Genomic DNA, 15000 nt, shown 5'->3' on the forward strand with positions numbered 1-15000 from the left:
CTGGAGCACGTCGAAGTAGAAGAAGGAGTCGCCCGGCACTGAGCAGTTGAGCCGCGCCTTCAAGAAGGAGGTCCAGTAGCGCTCGAGAACCCGCGGGGAACCGCCGTTGTCGTTCTTGCAGACCCGGGCCACTCGCGAGAACACCACCTGTGCGGGGGCGAAGGAGGACAAATGAAATGGTGTGCTGTGGTGGTTCTCACGCTGATAAATTGCATTGCCCCTGGACTTCTAGCAGTGTAGACAAGTGTAGCTATGGGCAGAGCAAAACAGCTTCCAAGAGGCTGGACTCTCTCTCTCTGTGTGGCCAGCTGGTCATACCTTGCCTAGGGCGGTGTACTCCACTGCAATCTCGCTCAAGAAGAAGTACACATAGTTGCCGTACTCTATGGCATGGAGGAAATGAGGCTCTGGGAGAAACAAACACCATTTTTTTAGTTGCGGCACTTTTAATGAGAAACCATCTACTATAAGAGAGCATTTGGGAGGATTTGAGATTTTTTGGGGTGGGGGGGGGTTGGGTGAAGCGTGACCCCCCCGTGACCCCGTCACCCATCTCACCTCGCAGCCACTTGGAGTCGTATTTGACGGTGCGCAGCACGGGGCTGCTCTCTCCCAGGCTGCGGTAGATCAGCGCGTCGCTGGCCAAGAAATCCGTCATGGTAGCCGAGTAGAAATCCCCACCTGGAAGTGTGACCAAACCACATGCAGTGATTCATTTATCAGGCCACTGAGCACTTCCTACACGAGTCCTGCCTGATTGTGCATGTGTGAGGTTTTTTTTTGTCTCTGAAATAAGGAGAAGGAGTGGGGGGGGGGGGGTGGAGGGGCTATTTTCACTGTGTCTAATCAGCCACTGACCTTTCATGGAGGAGAGAGACCACAATAAGGCAGGCTGAACTTTGTATAAATGTCACTGGAATATTGGCAAAAATAAAGGCAGGTGTCGTGTTGCTCTTTTGCCCATCCACTCACCAGCGAAGAGGCCAACGTTGGACTGCCGCGACTCGAATGGGCAGCGCGCCTGTCCAGCCACCTCCTCTCCAACCTGCTCCAGAGTGGACATCTTGAGAGAGAGCACAGGAACACACGCATTAAAGGGTCAGCATGTTTTTTGGGCATAAATGCAACGATGCCTCTAAAACAATCGAGGCAAACTTGCAAAAGACATAAAAAGAAGTGTTGTGTGGAATGCTGGGAGATGTACAAGGAAAAGGTTTAATCCTGTCAGAAAGTTTTATTGACGTTTTTGGAGCCTAAAAGCTTTTTTGTGCTTTGACATTGAGACTACTGCACCTTTACTCCAAAAAATATGGGCGGCTCCAATAGAAGCTCAGGCGGCCTTGACACAGCCATATCGCAGCGCTACTTTCACAGTCCCAGCACGCGGCACGCCAGGCTGATCTTTTGGGCTGAGGTTAATTTGTTGTTCATGCACAACAGGTTCCTGAATAATGGCGCTGTCAGGTTGCCAATAACGCTGACGCCCCGAGTTTCACCTCGCTGCGGACGTTTAGCTGCCATCCGCCCCGGCTAGGCCGCGCCACAGCGCACCGCTCAGCACAAACAGGAAGCGTGATAAAGCCGGCATGCCAGGTCGCTGTGGGGTAACCCCGGTTGGCATGCCAGGCGCTGTGGGGTGACCCCGGTTGGCATGCCAGGCGCTGTGGGGTGACCCTGGTTGGCATGCTGGTACCCTGCAGTTGCTTCCGGGGGAACCAAGAGACAAGGGCAGCTGCCAATGTATACACAGGGCTTTACAGTGGTAGTAGCAGAGTGTGTGTGTGTGTGTGTGTGTGTGTGTGTGTGTGTGTGTGTGTGTGTGTGTGTGTTTGTGTGGATGTGTGTGTGTGTGTGTGTGTGTGTGTGTGTGTGTGTGTGTGTGTGTGTGTGTGGGTATGTGTGGATGTGTTCCTGACACAGCGGCAGAGCCTGTGACTGACACAGACCCCCCCCCAACACAACCACAAGCTCATGTTCACACCCCTGCTTCTGTGCTCCATGAGAGTAACACTAACCTTCTGACGGGACACGGGGGTGTGTGAATGTCCTTTGGCGGGGACGGACGGGGGCAGAGGGGACAAGTACTGGGCACTTGGCTTGAGTTGGAGCTATCGTTTTACAATGGAAAAATGCATCCCAGGCAAAATAAATAAGTAAAAAAAAACAGATGAGGAGCATTTAGAGACGGGCTGCACTGTGTGATTTGCCCTTCCTGACTCGCTCTTCATTTCTTCAGACAGTCATTGGGACAGCTCTCCAGGGGGACACAGAGGGGAGACACAAAAAACGAATGACCCAGACCCAGAGATAGACGGAGAGACAGAGAGGGAGGGAGGGAGGGAGGGAGGGAGGGATGGAGCAAGGTTCCATTCATGGAACAGAAAGAAAGCATGAAACTACTTCCTCAGGGAGTCTAGCGAGAAGGAGAGACCTCTGCTTTCATTCATGAACTTGCTCAACTCCCTTGTTGATATTTCCTCACCCACTCGCTGCAAGATTTAGAGACTGCTGTTCCATTTCCCAGGAACGCTTTGCTATGAATCACGGCACAGAAATGTTGCTCGCTTAACTGTGTAAAACCTCCACACCTTTGCGCCTCACAGAATGTGTCACTTCCTGTCTCGCACAAGCTACATACTGTAGGTGCGCACTGTCCTTTGTTTGCAATCTGCGAAGCCAGCGCTGCCGTAAATATTTTGGCGCACCTCGATCTTTGTGTTCGCTCCTTGCGTTCTGACTCCACAACGATCCGTGTGCTTTTCTACGAGTCGGGTATTTATAGTGCTCGTATCGACATTGAGCTGTGAGTGGTCTCTCTGCCCTACGCTGGATCGATGGGAATCTGTGTTATGTAAATGGATAGCTGGGCTTGCCGTGAAGGCAGACGTGGCTCCGCAGCAACACCTGAGCCTGCTCCTAGTGAGGGGTGCCATTACAACCCTGAGCCTGACATGAGAGGATAGCGGCTTTATACAAGCTATGAATGTGTGTGTGTGTGTGTGTGTGTGTGTGTGTGTGTGTGTGTGTGTGTATGTGTGTGTGTGTGACATATGACTGGTAATGCACTACCACTAGGGGAAGTGATTGGGTAATGTGATGATGTAGTGAGTAGTGAAAGGTTGGGGTTAGAGGTAGCTGTGTGTGTGTGTGTGTGTGTGTGTGTGTGTGTGTGTGTGTGTGTGTGTGTGTGCGCATGTGTGTGGATGGCTACTTAGCGTACCTTGTAATTCCGGCAGGTGGGGTTGAAGGCGTTGGTGCCGCACGCGAAAAGGGTTTCATCGTTGCGCGGGACAAGCACTTTGATGTAGTTGTAACATTCATCCTGTCAAAGACAGCAGAGCAGACAGGCTTTGAGCGAGGAGCCAGGCAGCCAGGCAAGCGGGTGGGCAGGCAGGCAGGCAGGCAAAGAGCTGCTGTCACTGCACCTGAGTCATGCTGGAGCTTACTGCCTTAAGCAGCATCTGGAAACACATGCAACGTGCTGGTGCTCTCACACACACACACACACACACACACACACACACACACACACACACCTGCTTACATTTGGTTCTCTCACACACACACAGACACAGACACAGACACACACACTCAGCGAGTTTATCCACATGGACACATACGTATCTGGAAGACACCCATACTCTCTCTCTCTTTCTTTCTCTCTCTCTTTCTCTCTACACTATTTTTCATGTCCCACTATTACCATAATCCCTTGACTGATCCCAATGGTCTTAAAAGCTCAATGGGACTCCATCCTCTATGTCTGTAACTATTACACAGACAGCTGTCTCTGTGACTGCACATGCCTGGGGTGCTGATGTTGACACACACACACACACACACACACACACACAGACTCATGCATTCCGACACATGCAAGCATGCAAACACGCAACATGCTCTTACACTCACACACACATTCAGACAGACACGTACACACACACACACACATACTGTACACACACACACACACACACACACACGGCAGGCTAGACAGTGGCAGAGGGAGGTAGGCACATATACTCACGCTGTTCTTGCCCCTCACTGTGCATTTCTCCACATTCTTTGTCTTCCATGTCAGCTTCTGCCACACACAGAGAGCCAACTGTCAGCAATCAAAGGCATTCTCACTCAAGCGCTTCAGCTTCAGCTCGCCTTTCTCTCCCTCTTTGCTTGTTTGTGTTGCTTTTGCTTTTTTAATCTTTCAATCACATCCACCATAATGAGGAAACTCATTTAGTCTCATGATATCCCCCGACAACACGACAAACAAACAAACTAGTTAACAAACAAACAAAATAAATAAATCAAGCTCCAAGCTCCCCGGCAGAGACCACATGGGCAGCCGTGTGCCTAGGGCTGGGCTTGAGTGGACGCTTGACGGCGCCGCTTCAGGAGCGCGTGATCAAAATGAAGAACAGGCAACAGCCTCCTCAGAAAACCCCTGTGGAGTGGAGTTCCCAGTGGTGGAGCAGATCCTGTACTAAGTGTCCTCTTCCCCATATGGACACTGTTCCGTACAGCCTAGCTCCTGCACACCTCTCCTGCCCTCCTCCCATCATGCATCTGGTGAGGCCAATCGGCCTCTGCTCATACCTGTCAACACTCCCGTTTTTCCCGGGTTTTTCCCCGTATTTCAAGGTCATCTCCCAGCACCCTCCCGTTTTGTTATTTCTCCCGGTAAACTCCGGTAATTTGCATGGCCATCAAACTTCATTTTAAAATCATTGATCCATTCAGGTTGCCAGATTGTGTATGAAATACACCTTACACATACACGATCACTTAGTTTCAATTTCAACCGTTTTGTCATAGTCTAAAACCTGGCAACCCAAAACCCAAATAAGGAAGCGGGTGCCGACTGCGCAGCCTGAGTCTCGTCGTAAGCAAGCGGGCTAGTTGAATGGCCTACTCCAGAATAGCTGTTGTGAAATTGTTGGGAATTTAATTGATTAACACATCACATAAACTGTTATTGAGTGTTGCTGATTCACTGAACTTGTGCCCTCGGAACCAAATCTTTGGAGTTTTGGAAGTAGGCTGCAGGCAGGCAGCTGGTGGATACATAACTGGCATGCGTAAGGTGAGGTAAAAGCAACGACCGAAATGCAGTGTTGAAACGTATTAAATATACAAACACAGATCCGGTATAAACACTGACCCCCCCCCCACCCCCCTTTTTTTGGAAAGCTAAATGTTGACAGGTATGGCTCTGCTGGTCGCCTCCTGAGCTGTGGCTGTGGTCAGTCTGCTGGTCGCCTCCTGAGCTGTGGTCAGCAGCAAGGGAGGCGGGCGGCCGGAGAGACCCATCTGCCAGTTAACAAGCTGGGGATCCCGCAGTGTGTGTGTGTGTGTGTGTGTGTGTGTGTGTGTGCGTGTACGGATGTGTATTTGTGTGTGTATGTGTATGTCTTTTGTGTGTGTGTGTGTGCGTGCGTGCGTGTTTGTGTGTGTTGGTGGTGGTGAGTTAGAGGGGATGGTTTACTGATGGCCTCCCACTGCGAGCCTCAGCTAGCCTCCATCTAACGACTCGGCACTCAGGACGGTTACAAGTGAACAGCGGAAGCCTCTCTCTCTTTCACACTGACTCCCACACAGGGGAGGAAAGAGAGAAAAAGAAAAGACAGCGAGGGAAGAGAGATGGCCATCCCTGTCCTGTCCTGTCCTGTCCCGGCCATTCATTAGCTGTCGTTGGCAGTGCCGTTTGGACGAGCGGATAAAAGATCACGCTGTACTCTTAACAGCTCGCCTTGAGAGCTAAGGAGCCTCAATAGCAATACGAGGCCTCGGCTAAGATCTCTTCAAACAGCTTGTCATGCTTTGCAAGCATTCTACTGAGCGATTCTAACAGCATTTTGCCTAACACTCGGTTAATACGCGTGCAATAAATCAATCTGCCACAATAACAACATTCATAAAACTGGAAAGTACTTATGTAAGACAACAGTGGGTTAATCTGTCCTAAGGATGGGCAAAATGTGAGCTTGTTTAAAACAGCCCCCCCCCCCCCCCAGCCCTTAGCCCTCCCCTTCTTCAGCGCGTTTCGCAAGTCAAATTACATCTGACAAATGTGATTTTTGTAGCTGAGTGCACGATGCTCATGACCATTACCACATAGCGGCGTCGTAATTGGTTCATCACTGTCCTAAATGGGGGACATGGTGGTGACAATGCTACCGACACTGAGGGGGGTTGACCTTTTCGGTCGGGGTTCAAATGTTTAACGGGCGTTTCGGTCCATAGACTCATCCTAAGGAACCATGCATTTACATATCAGCGTTCAAAGCCCTTAATGACGTCCTCATTGTTCCGTGAACAGGAGTGTTTTTGTTTTCTGGTGGCTGGGCTTTCCTTCAGGGTCCATTCTCATTGGTGAGCGAGTGAGATGGCAGGGAGTGGTGTGTGCTCGCTTACCTGCTGAGTGACAATCTGCTGTGACGAGGAAGTGAGATTGACGGCAAAGACGTGATCCCTGCAGAGCACACAGGAAGAGAGGAGAGGAAGACCGCGGGTCAGCAGAGAGCAGCGCTGGACATGCTACAGGTCATGCTGCATTTTAGATTTCAAGAATGTACACACACACATACTCACACACAGATAGACAAACACACACACACACACACACACACACACACACACACACTCACAAATGACCACACACCCCCAAACTCCACACTTTGGGATAGAAAATATTGATTAGGCCAATCACTCCGTTGTTATCAGCCAAGTGAGAGCAGCCTAATCAGACACAGAGCTGTCATGACAGGGAGGCTGGACAAGCAGCTCCTCTCTGGCCCCAGCAGGACCACGGCTCCCTTTCCCAGCACACGTCTGACCGTTACGGGAGTAGGACCATGCAGACAGGAGCACTCGTCTGACATTACGCCATTTTTATTTTTTTTTTATTGGGGGGGGGGTGGGGGGGTTGTGACAATTGTGGCTCTCAGCCAAGCGAGCACTCTACTCGGCCCAGACACTAATCCCAAATGGGTCTCCCCCACGACAGCCTGGAGCCTGTGGTCGCTGCCGGCGGGACTGAGGGGGTGGAGATGGAGTGTGTGTGTGTGTGTGTGTGTGTGTGTGTGTGTGTGTGGACGGTTGTGATGGTGGGGACTGACCTGGCAGCGATGTAGAGCATGTGGTTGATGCGGAGCATCCGCTGAAAATCCAAGCCCAGCCGCGCCGTGTCATTGTCCTCCATTAGCCCCTGGAAGCTGGGGTACAGGTACGAGTCTGCGGATGGACACGGCCAACACAAATAAACAAACACAGCTCTTAAAATCCATCATGTCTCTGCCAAAGGAACAAAAAAACAAAGATGTTAGTGGGTAGAGATACGTTGGCGATACATCACTCTGCGTTGTCCAAAATACTGGAGAGGGCACTTGGGCCGCCATTTTAAATGATGGTACTAAGTACAGGACCATATCTTTGTATTTATCATCTGCCAAGCTTGATGAATGCATTTGTTCAAGTGGGCTTGGGCACGGCTGGGAGAGAATTCTGATCAGGCAGTCCAGAAGACACATAAAGTGCTGGGAGGGGGGTAGGTGGTTGGGGTGGGGCTTTTACGATGTTGACTACCTCATGACTCACTTGTAGCGTGGCAGACGCTGCGGCGGTGGCGATGGGGCTGAAATCTCAAATGAAAGCTACTCTCTGAAATATCTCCTCAGGGACGCACACGGGTCACAAGATCATTTGTTATTTTGATGGCGCTCTTTTGCAAGGTTATAAAGCCATCCCAGCCGTTGTTAGTCACAACGCTCGGCCACATAGCCACAAAGTGCTCACATGGCCAGCACAGCACATCTCTCAGACGAAAAAAAAAAAAATCGCATCGGCGTCAAAGTCCACAAGTTAACTTAACCGAGAACACTTTGCGAGAAGTGGGTCAGCGGCGGTTAGTGTCAACATCCGCTGGCGAGCGGACTCCATATTTATAAATCCCCCTCAGCCGGACCTCCTTGCCCCTCTGGGCCTCTTTGCCTTTCTGTCCTGAGTTTTGTGTCCATACACAACTTTTCTGCGGTCGCTTCAAACACACACACTCAGACACACACACACATACACACAAACACACACACACACACAAACACACTAATCCTCATAAGGAGAGCGTAAACAGCAGCGGCTGAGGGAGGAGAGCGGGTGGGTGGGGGGTGATGGTGGTGTTTGGGGCCGGGCCCCCAGCAGGGCGGCGATGTACCGCTAACACTCGTTCCCCCTGCACCACTGCTGCTGACGGGGGCTCCAGACGGCTTTCATTAGAGCATCAGGCGATGCGTCCCATGACCACACACGGCAGAACCACCACGGGACACTACAGTAATTGTGTAAATCAAGCAGCTGAGAGAGATACACGCAGAATAGTGGGGGGGAGAGAAAGAGAGAGAGAGAGAGAGAGAGAGAGAGAAAGAAAAGGAGGAAGTCTGTGAGAGGGAGACTCACAGAGAAACAATGTGGAAAAAGCAAGAAACAATGACAGAGAGGGGAAGAGAATGAGACAGAAGCAGACAGATGAAGCGAAAGAGAATCCAGTGGGAACCCAGGAGGGAAGATGTGAAGGAGAAAGAGAAAGAGAAAGAGTTATAGAGACAAAAAGAGAGAGAGAGGGGGGAAGAAATCAAGAAAGAATGCACAAGATGTATGAGCTGAGAATGGGGATGAGTGGAAAAACAGAAGGACACAGAGAACAAAAGGAGAGAAAGAATGAAAATTAGACAACGTCACTGAAAGAAAGAATGACACACACACACTCACTTACTTACACACACACACACACACACACACACATATATGTGTGTATAAAAAAAGAGACTCTGCAAGAGGCTGTGTGTGATGCATGAGCCAGGTCACTGGGCTCACACTCTGGGGTGAGCCTCTCTCTCTCTCCATCTCTCTCTCTCTCTATCTCTCTCTCTCTCTCCATTACTCTCTCTCTCTGCTTTTTTCCCCTGAAACAGCAGCGTGTGGCACGGCGGGTTTAGCATATCTCTGCAGCCAAACCCCGGCGCTATCTCTGGCTGCCAGCTGCGCCCGAGACCTCCATCCATCCCCATCACGGCAGGAAGGAGCCTGTGAAGTTCCTACCCTCAGCCCAGCGCCACGGCCCTCCGGGACCGGACTGGACCGGCCTGCCTGTCAGACGACGACCGCCTGCCTCAGCTCGGCCTGCTCTACTCTGGTCCTCAGAGCCCCCCCCCTCCCCACACTCACCCCATAATCACACCAGCTCTTCCCTCACTTTCAAGTGCTTTATTTATTATTTTCTATTTTTTCGATGCCATACCCAGCTCCCATTCTCCCTAGTTAGGCAGGAGCTGGGAGATCAGTGGCTAGCCCTGGTCAGTCCAGTAGCATACATAACGGACATCCCGTCAGGCAGATGAATGAGGAGCTCGGACCCCTCTGAGTCACCTGTAGAAATGGCTGACAAATGACCCTCATTATCTGGCTGATGGAGCCCTTCTACAAGACTATTAGCTCAGCTATTTCTGCCAATGCCGCTCCCCACATTACGTCCCCCACAGATAGAACCATTACAGAACCCAGGCTGCCCCCCCACCACCACCCAACCCATATTAAATCAATTATGAGCTTTTTTTTTTCTTTTCTTAATGGACAAAGGTAGAGTCACCCTGACCTCCACTGTGCAGAGACCACAGAGTTGCTATTAGTGAGCCATTACCAGTTACTCCACCCCAAAAAGACTGAAAAAGACGCACTTTAGACCCAAAGTAGGGCCCAAAAAGCCAATGATGTGGACTTGTGAGACGTGTGTGCTGCTTTCTTGCCCTATAAAGTAAAAGTAGAAATATCTGAGATGACTCCAGCTGATGTCAGCGCAGTGCTGATTTGGGGGGGGGGGGGGGACTCACATTCGCTCCCGACGATGCTGATGGGCTCCAGGTCTTGGGGGAATGGCATGATCCCGAGGCGGGCAGGGAGGGGGCAGAAGGAGAGGACCAGGGCCAGGGCCCAGGCCAGGAGGGGCCGCGGGGGCCCCAGCGACAGCCTCATTGCAGCACAGCGATCCTGCAGCTCAGCCAGATCTCAGCATGACCCACAGAGGACTGACCACCCCCGCCTGAGAGAGAGAGGGAGAGAGGGAGAGGACAAGGAAAGGACAGAGAAGAAGACACAGATTAGATGACTGAATAATAAATGTCAATGTTACCAAATGAAATAGAACCCTGACATGTTTTTCTGAAGAATAATCATATCGTGTTAAGTTTCAGATGGAGATGTTTGGAACCGTAAGCCAAATGAGTCATTTAGCTCTCTGTTAGAGATAACATTGAATCATGACAGTTTTGCATAGACGGTGCTGACAGCAACACAAAAACGCGCCATTGAGGCGATGACATTGTGAAGTGGTGTTCTGTTAAGTAGGTGACACTGCTTCCTGCAGCTTGTTCAGATTTTCTTTTGGTGACACGCGTCTTTGATGCGAGGGGACATCAACATGGGGCCGCTGCTGCTGCTGCCTGTTTAGCCCCATAGAGAATAGCCCTTTTGTTTCACACGTCATCAGAAAAAAAAAAAAAAAAACTATTCTTCTAAACTTGTTTCTTCAGAGGCGTGGTAAAGCTTTATTGCTCAAAGAGATCAAAGAAGGTGAAGGTATTGCTTTCTGTGAGGGGGTATCACTATCCGGCTCCAGCCTTAATTAAAACGGCTCCCCCTCCAAAACATTATTAGCTACATCACAAAGGTCTGTGTTCAAAACAGTTGGAGTAAGGGATAAGAGTTCATTACGCTGTCTCTGTCCCCTATTTTATACAGTCTATGAAGACTGGTAGGAAAGGAGAAAGAGAGAGAGAGAGAGAGAGAGAGAGAGAGAGAGAGAGAGAGAGAGAGAGAGAACAAGTGAGACCTATAGGAAGACAAACAGTGTGACCTCAGACAGACGCAGGCAGACGCAGGCCCAAGTCTTTCACAGGTGACACACAATTAACAGCACAGGCCAGAGGGACTCGCTCTCTAAGCATGACACCTCTGCACCAGCACCACGGGCCACCACAGGACACCACGGGCCACCACAGGACACCACGGGGCACCACAGGACTGGCCTCAAACCCCCACGAAGGAAAACCAGAAATAACGATTGACAGGAAGTGAGAAAATAGTGGGGGGAAAAACTGTCAAAAACTTTCAGCCAAGTTTTTTGTCTTATGGTATTATTAATTAATCATTCATCATACATCGAGTCCAGATTGCGGGCAAAATGCTAATTTCGGACATCTGCTGGGTTTTGTCATGCGAAGGTGCTGAAGCAGATGGACGGAGCGGAGATTGGCTTTCATAATATTTGACCTGTGTGCACATCGCAAATGAGATGCCTTTACCTTCCCTTCCCCATTTTAATTATCAATCTCCCAGTTTTCATTGCCCATTCACCTCACACAAACACAGAGTGCGACCAGGCGCTGGTGTTACACAGAGGCACACTCATTCTGATGCAGCGACAGCTACGGCTGGCGCTTAGCGATGAGGTCAAGCGATGATCACAAAGCCATAAATTGAAAAGCGGGGGTGTCCGCTCCTGTTTACCTCATGACGTACGGCCGGCCTGTCTGGCTGTCCCGTCCCACAGGGGGGAATATATGGGGACATTACCCCTGACGGATTGGTCTCTCCCTGCACACAAATTGGCTTTTTAGCGAGTAAGGGGCGGAAACGTCGAGCAGCATGCCGAATACTGTACGTATGCACATTCAGAGGCCTCCTGGGCCAAGGCAGGCAGTGTGAGAGGCTGATGAAATGCTGGGCAAATGAAATAATCTCCTGGAAAAAAAAAAAGAAATGTGAGACGAATCTCCTCGGTCGGATATTTACTAGAAGCCCTCCCTGTTTGTGTGTGTTGCCCCAAGCAGGGTTTGGAGATGCACAGGCAGTGCATGATGCATAAATCACATAAACAGCATGGGAGGTGTGTGTGTGTGTGTGTGTGGGCAGGGGGGTGGAGAGAACTTGGATATAATACTGGGAACCCACTGGGGCGAAATTCAGTTGCACTGGTGGAACATGTGAGATTTTTTTTTTTCAATTGTGGTGAATTTCTTCAGTGATCATCATAAAGTGGTGGGTTGTTCGCCAAAGGAAACGGACATACTTTACAGATCATTCTGCTGCGCGTCTGAATTAATGGTTTGTTTACTTCAGATGCTGTAAACAGCCCTCCACAGCTGGAGCAAATCTGGAGCAGTAGACACTAGGGAACCTTTTTCCCCAAACATTTTTGGACAAACGCCACCGTCAGTAACAGCTTGGTAGAGTAAGGGGCCATCTGCAGTTTCAGCACACAGCAAAGCCTCGGGCGACAGCAGCATGAGGTCCACACAAAACGTATTCGATCACGTCACCGACGGCAGATGGAGATCTCTCCACACTGCCCTTTCAACTCCACAAAAAGGGATGGGATGTCAAGAGGCCAATGGCACTACTGGCTATTTCATTAACTGACCAGTAGGAATCGTCCAGCTTCATGGCATTCGTTTTAAAAGCCGGCCTCTCACGTTAGTGCACCTGGAGTGTTTTCAGTACTTGGACCAGGCGTGGAGAGTCCAACATGTCATTTACTTGTCACTTTCTCCCGCTCGCTTGAGAAGTGATGTCGTGTCCAGTCCACAGCTCACTCCACTTGCCGCTCACTCCTGCCAATAAAGCTCTCAGTCATTTAGTTTGGACTGCTGCTGAATGGCAGGGCCAGAAGGCAAAATCTTGACCCCTCCTACGAACAACTGGTGCTGGCTGGACTAGGCCAGCCAAATCACAATATCACTGTCCCCTTCACGAACCCCACCCCCATCTGTCACACACACACACACTGGAGGGCATCCACAGCACTCCTTCGCTAACTTACCCAGGATGCAATGCAAGACAGCATGGCAACAAACAGCCCCTGCTGTGACTGGCCTGTAGGTCCTGTCTAACCCCTCGTACTTGGCACTGGTTTGTGTTTTTAATCAATGGCCATTTCTAGGGGAGGGTGTGAGGGAGAGGGGTGTTGACAGCTGTGGGCTAGGATCTAAAGCCTCCTCTTATTCTGAAAACTCTTTTTGAAAGGGGGCATGCATGAATCTCTCTTTCTCTCTCTGGGTGTATGTGTGTGGTTGTGTTTGTATGTGTGTGTGTGTGTGTGTGTGTGTGTGTGTGTGTGTGTGTGTGTTGTGAGTGTGTTTGTATCTGCATGAATTTGTGTTCGAGTTTGTGCTTGATCACAGAGGGAGTCCTGCTGGCCCAAGTAGCGGCCGAGGCTTACTGGCTGTTGTTTCTAATGAACCGAACTTAATCTCCTCAAGGCCAGGTTCAGACAGTCAGTCATGACTGCTCCTGCACCGAGCGAAGGACAGCAAGGAATCCCAGCTATTGATTATCTGACAATCATCTGGATTTCCCACGCGGCGTTGGTTCGTTCACAGAAGCAGCGAGGCATCGCTCATCTGGCACCTCAAGGCTTCTCAGGGCATCATACGCGAGAGACTCGCTCGTGAGAGGATGCCAATTTTTACGAAGAGGCAGTTTGGGGCCATGGCAAAATCTATTTCAAATAAGACCCGGTTTCCATTTAAGCATAAACTCATTTTAACAGCTCCAGCTTTAGTCTCAATCACCGTTGGCCGGAGAGCCCGTTCCATAAAAGCACAGCTGATTAAACCCCCTTGGGGGCTGCTTTAAATACGATCAAGCACTTTATGTACCTGTTGGCATTGAGAAGCATTTGTCTTTGCCAGGAGCTTGTGGAACAGACAGAGAGACAGACAGAGAGCAAAGCAGAGAGAGAGAGGGGGGGGGGGGGAGAGAGACAGAGATAGAGACAGAGAGAGAGGGAGAGAGAGAGAGAGAGAGAGAGAGAGAGGAGAGAAAGAAAAGCTAGAGTGCACGGTGTCATCCTGACACAGCAGACCCATCTCCTAAGAGAGCCAGCGTGAGCTTACTGAAGCGTTCCTGATCCTGGTATTGTTTCCGACGGCTGGGAGAAGGGGCGGGGGATTGGTGAGCTCCTCCACCTGACTGTGTGCTGGGACCTCATATGAGCTAGTGGCAATACAAATCGCATGAGCTCACCCCACCCCCAACCCCCACGCCGTCCACTGCATACTCCCATACTCCACACACACACACACACACACACACACACACACACACACTCACGCATTCCACACATATGAGCCTGCAACCCCCCCCCCCCCCCCCCCCCCTCGGCCCTCGCTGTATACGGGCAGCGTAATGAGGCTGTGTGTCCCCGGCCTCCTCTGTCATTTCAAACACGATTAGGCACATTAGCCTCCTGCACTCCACGGGCCATTAGCCTCCCCAGCGATCCGCCAGGGACTATCAAGTAGCCATGGCGATGAGCGGGAACGCCAGCCCAGGCCGGGCTTAGCCACCGCACTACACCGCTATGTGGGCCACACGCCCGTGGCTGGTCACAGAGTCGCAAGACACGTTAAGATTGGGACACTATGAACTGTGTGTGTGTGTGTGTTTGTTTGTGTGTGTGTATGTGTGTATGTGTGTGTGTGTGTGTGTGTGTGTGTGTGTGTGTGTGTGTGTGTGTGTGTGTGAGTGTGTGTGTGTGAGAGAGAGAGTGAGTGAGTTAGTATTCCACATTGGCCTGGTCCCAACTATAGACTTACTCAAAAATATATGGCAATTAAGAACATAAGAATAAAGAATCAAAAGACTCATAAAGTTGTCAAAAATATGTCCCCAACGATAAACTGACGGAATTGGTAAGACAACAGTGAAAACATTTGATTAAATTTTAAGAAGTAGTGAAGCTAAAATATGATCTATGAAGTGTGTGTGTGTGTGTGTGTGTGTGTGTGTGTGTGTGTGTGTGTGTGTGTGTGTGTGTGTGTGCGCGTGCGTATTGTTGCGTCTGTGTAGAGGGTGGTGGGTTTGTCTTGCTTGTTTTGTTTCCCTGTAGCCATAGGAGTAGCTGCACTGTATGGGTTCTCTCCATCTTCTGCTGAGAGATAACTTACCTTT

General features: G+C 50.4%; 1 protein-coding gene across 3 annotated transcripts in view; it reads right to left on the bottom strand.

Annotated features, from left to right (window-relative positions):
* The window catches only part of sema6cb (semaphorin 6Cb), a 114111-nt gene that overhangs the window by 29822 nt on the left and 69289 nt on the right, over nt 1-15000 (bottom strand). For all 3 annotated transcript variants that reach the window (XM_076280693.1, XM_076280694.1, XM_076280692.1), the window contains 9 exons: nt 9882-10090; nt 7119-7233; nt 6415-6472; nt 4028-4084; nt 3221-3322; nt 973-1063; nt 559-681; nt 319-407; nt 1-147 (listed from right to left, as the gene is read on the bottom strand). The exon at nt 1-147 is cut by the window's left edge and continues 71 nt beyond it. In XM_076280693.1, coding sequence (XP_076136808.1) covers nt 1-147; nt 319-407; nt 559-681; nt 973-1063; nt 3221-3322; nt 4028-4084; nt 6415-6472; nt 7119-7233; nt 9882-10023 — 924 coding nt within the window. In that variant the 5' untranslated portion in view covers nt 10024-10090. The remainder of the gene's footprint in view (nt 148-318; nt 408-558; nt 682-972; nt 1064-3220; nt 3323-4027; nt 4085-6414; nt 6473-7118; nt 7234-9881; nt 10091-15000) is intronic.

Source organism: Alosa pseudoharengus, unplaced genomic scaffold, assembly GCF_046254945.1.
Source record: "Alosa pseudoharengus isolate Yale_2024_CS ecotype anadromous, Long Island Sound unplaced genomic scaffold, YU_APseudo_1.1 YU_APseudo_1.1_scf_12, whole genome shotgun sequence".
Lineage (NCBI taxonomy): Eukaryota > Metazoa > Chordata > Actinopteri > Clupeiformes > Clupeidae > Alosa > Alosa pseudoharengus.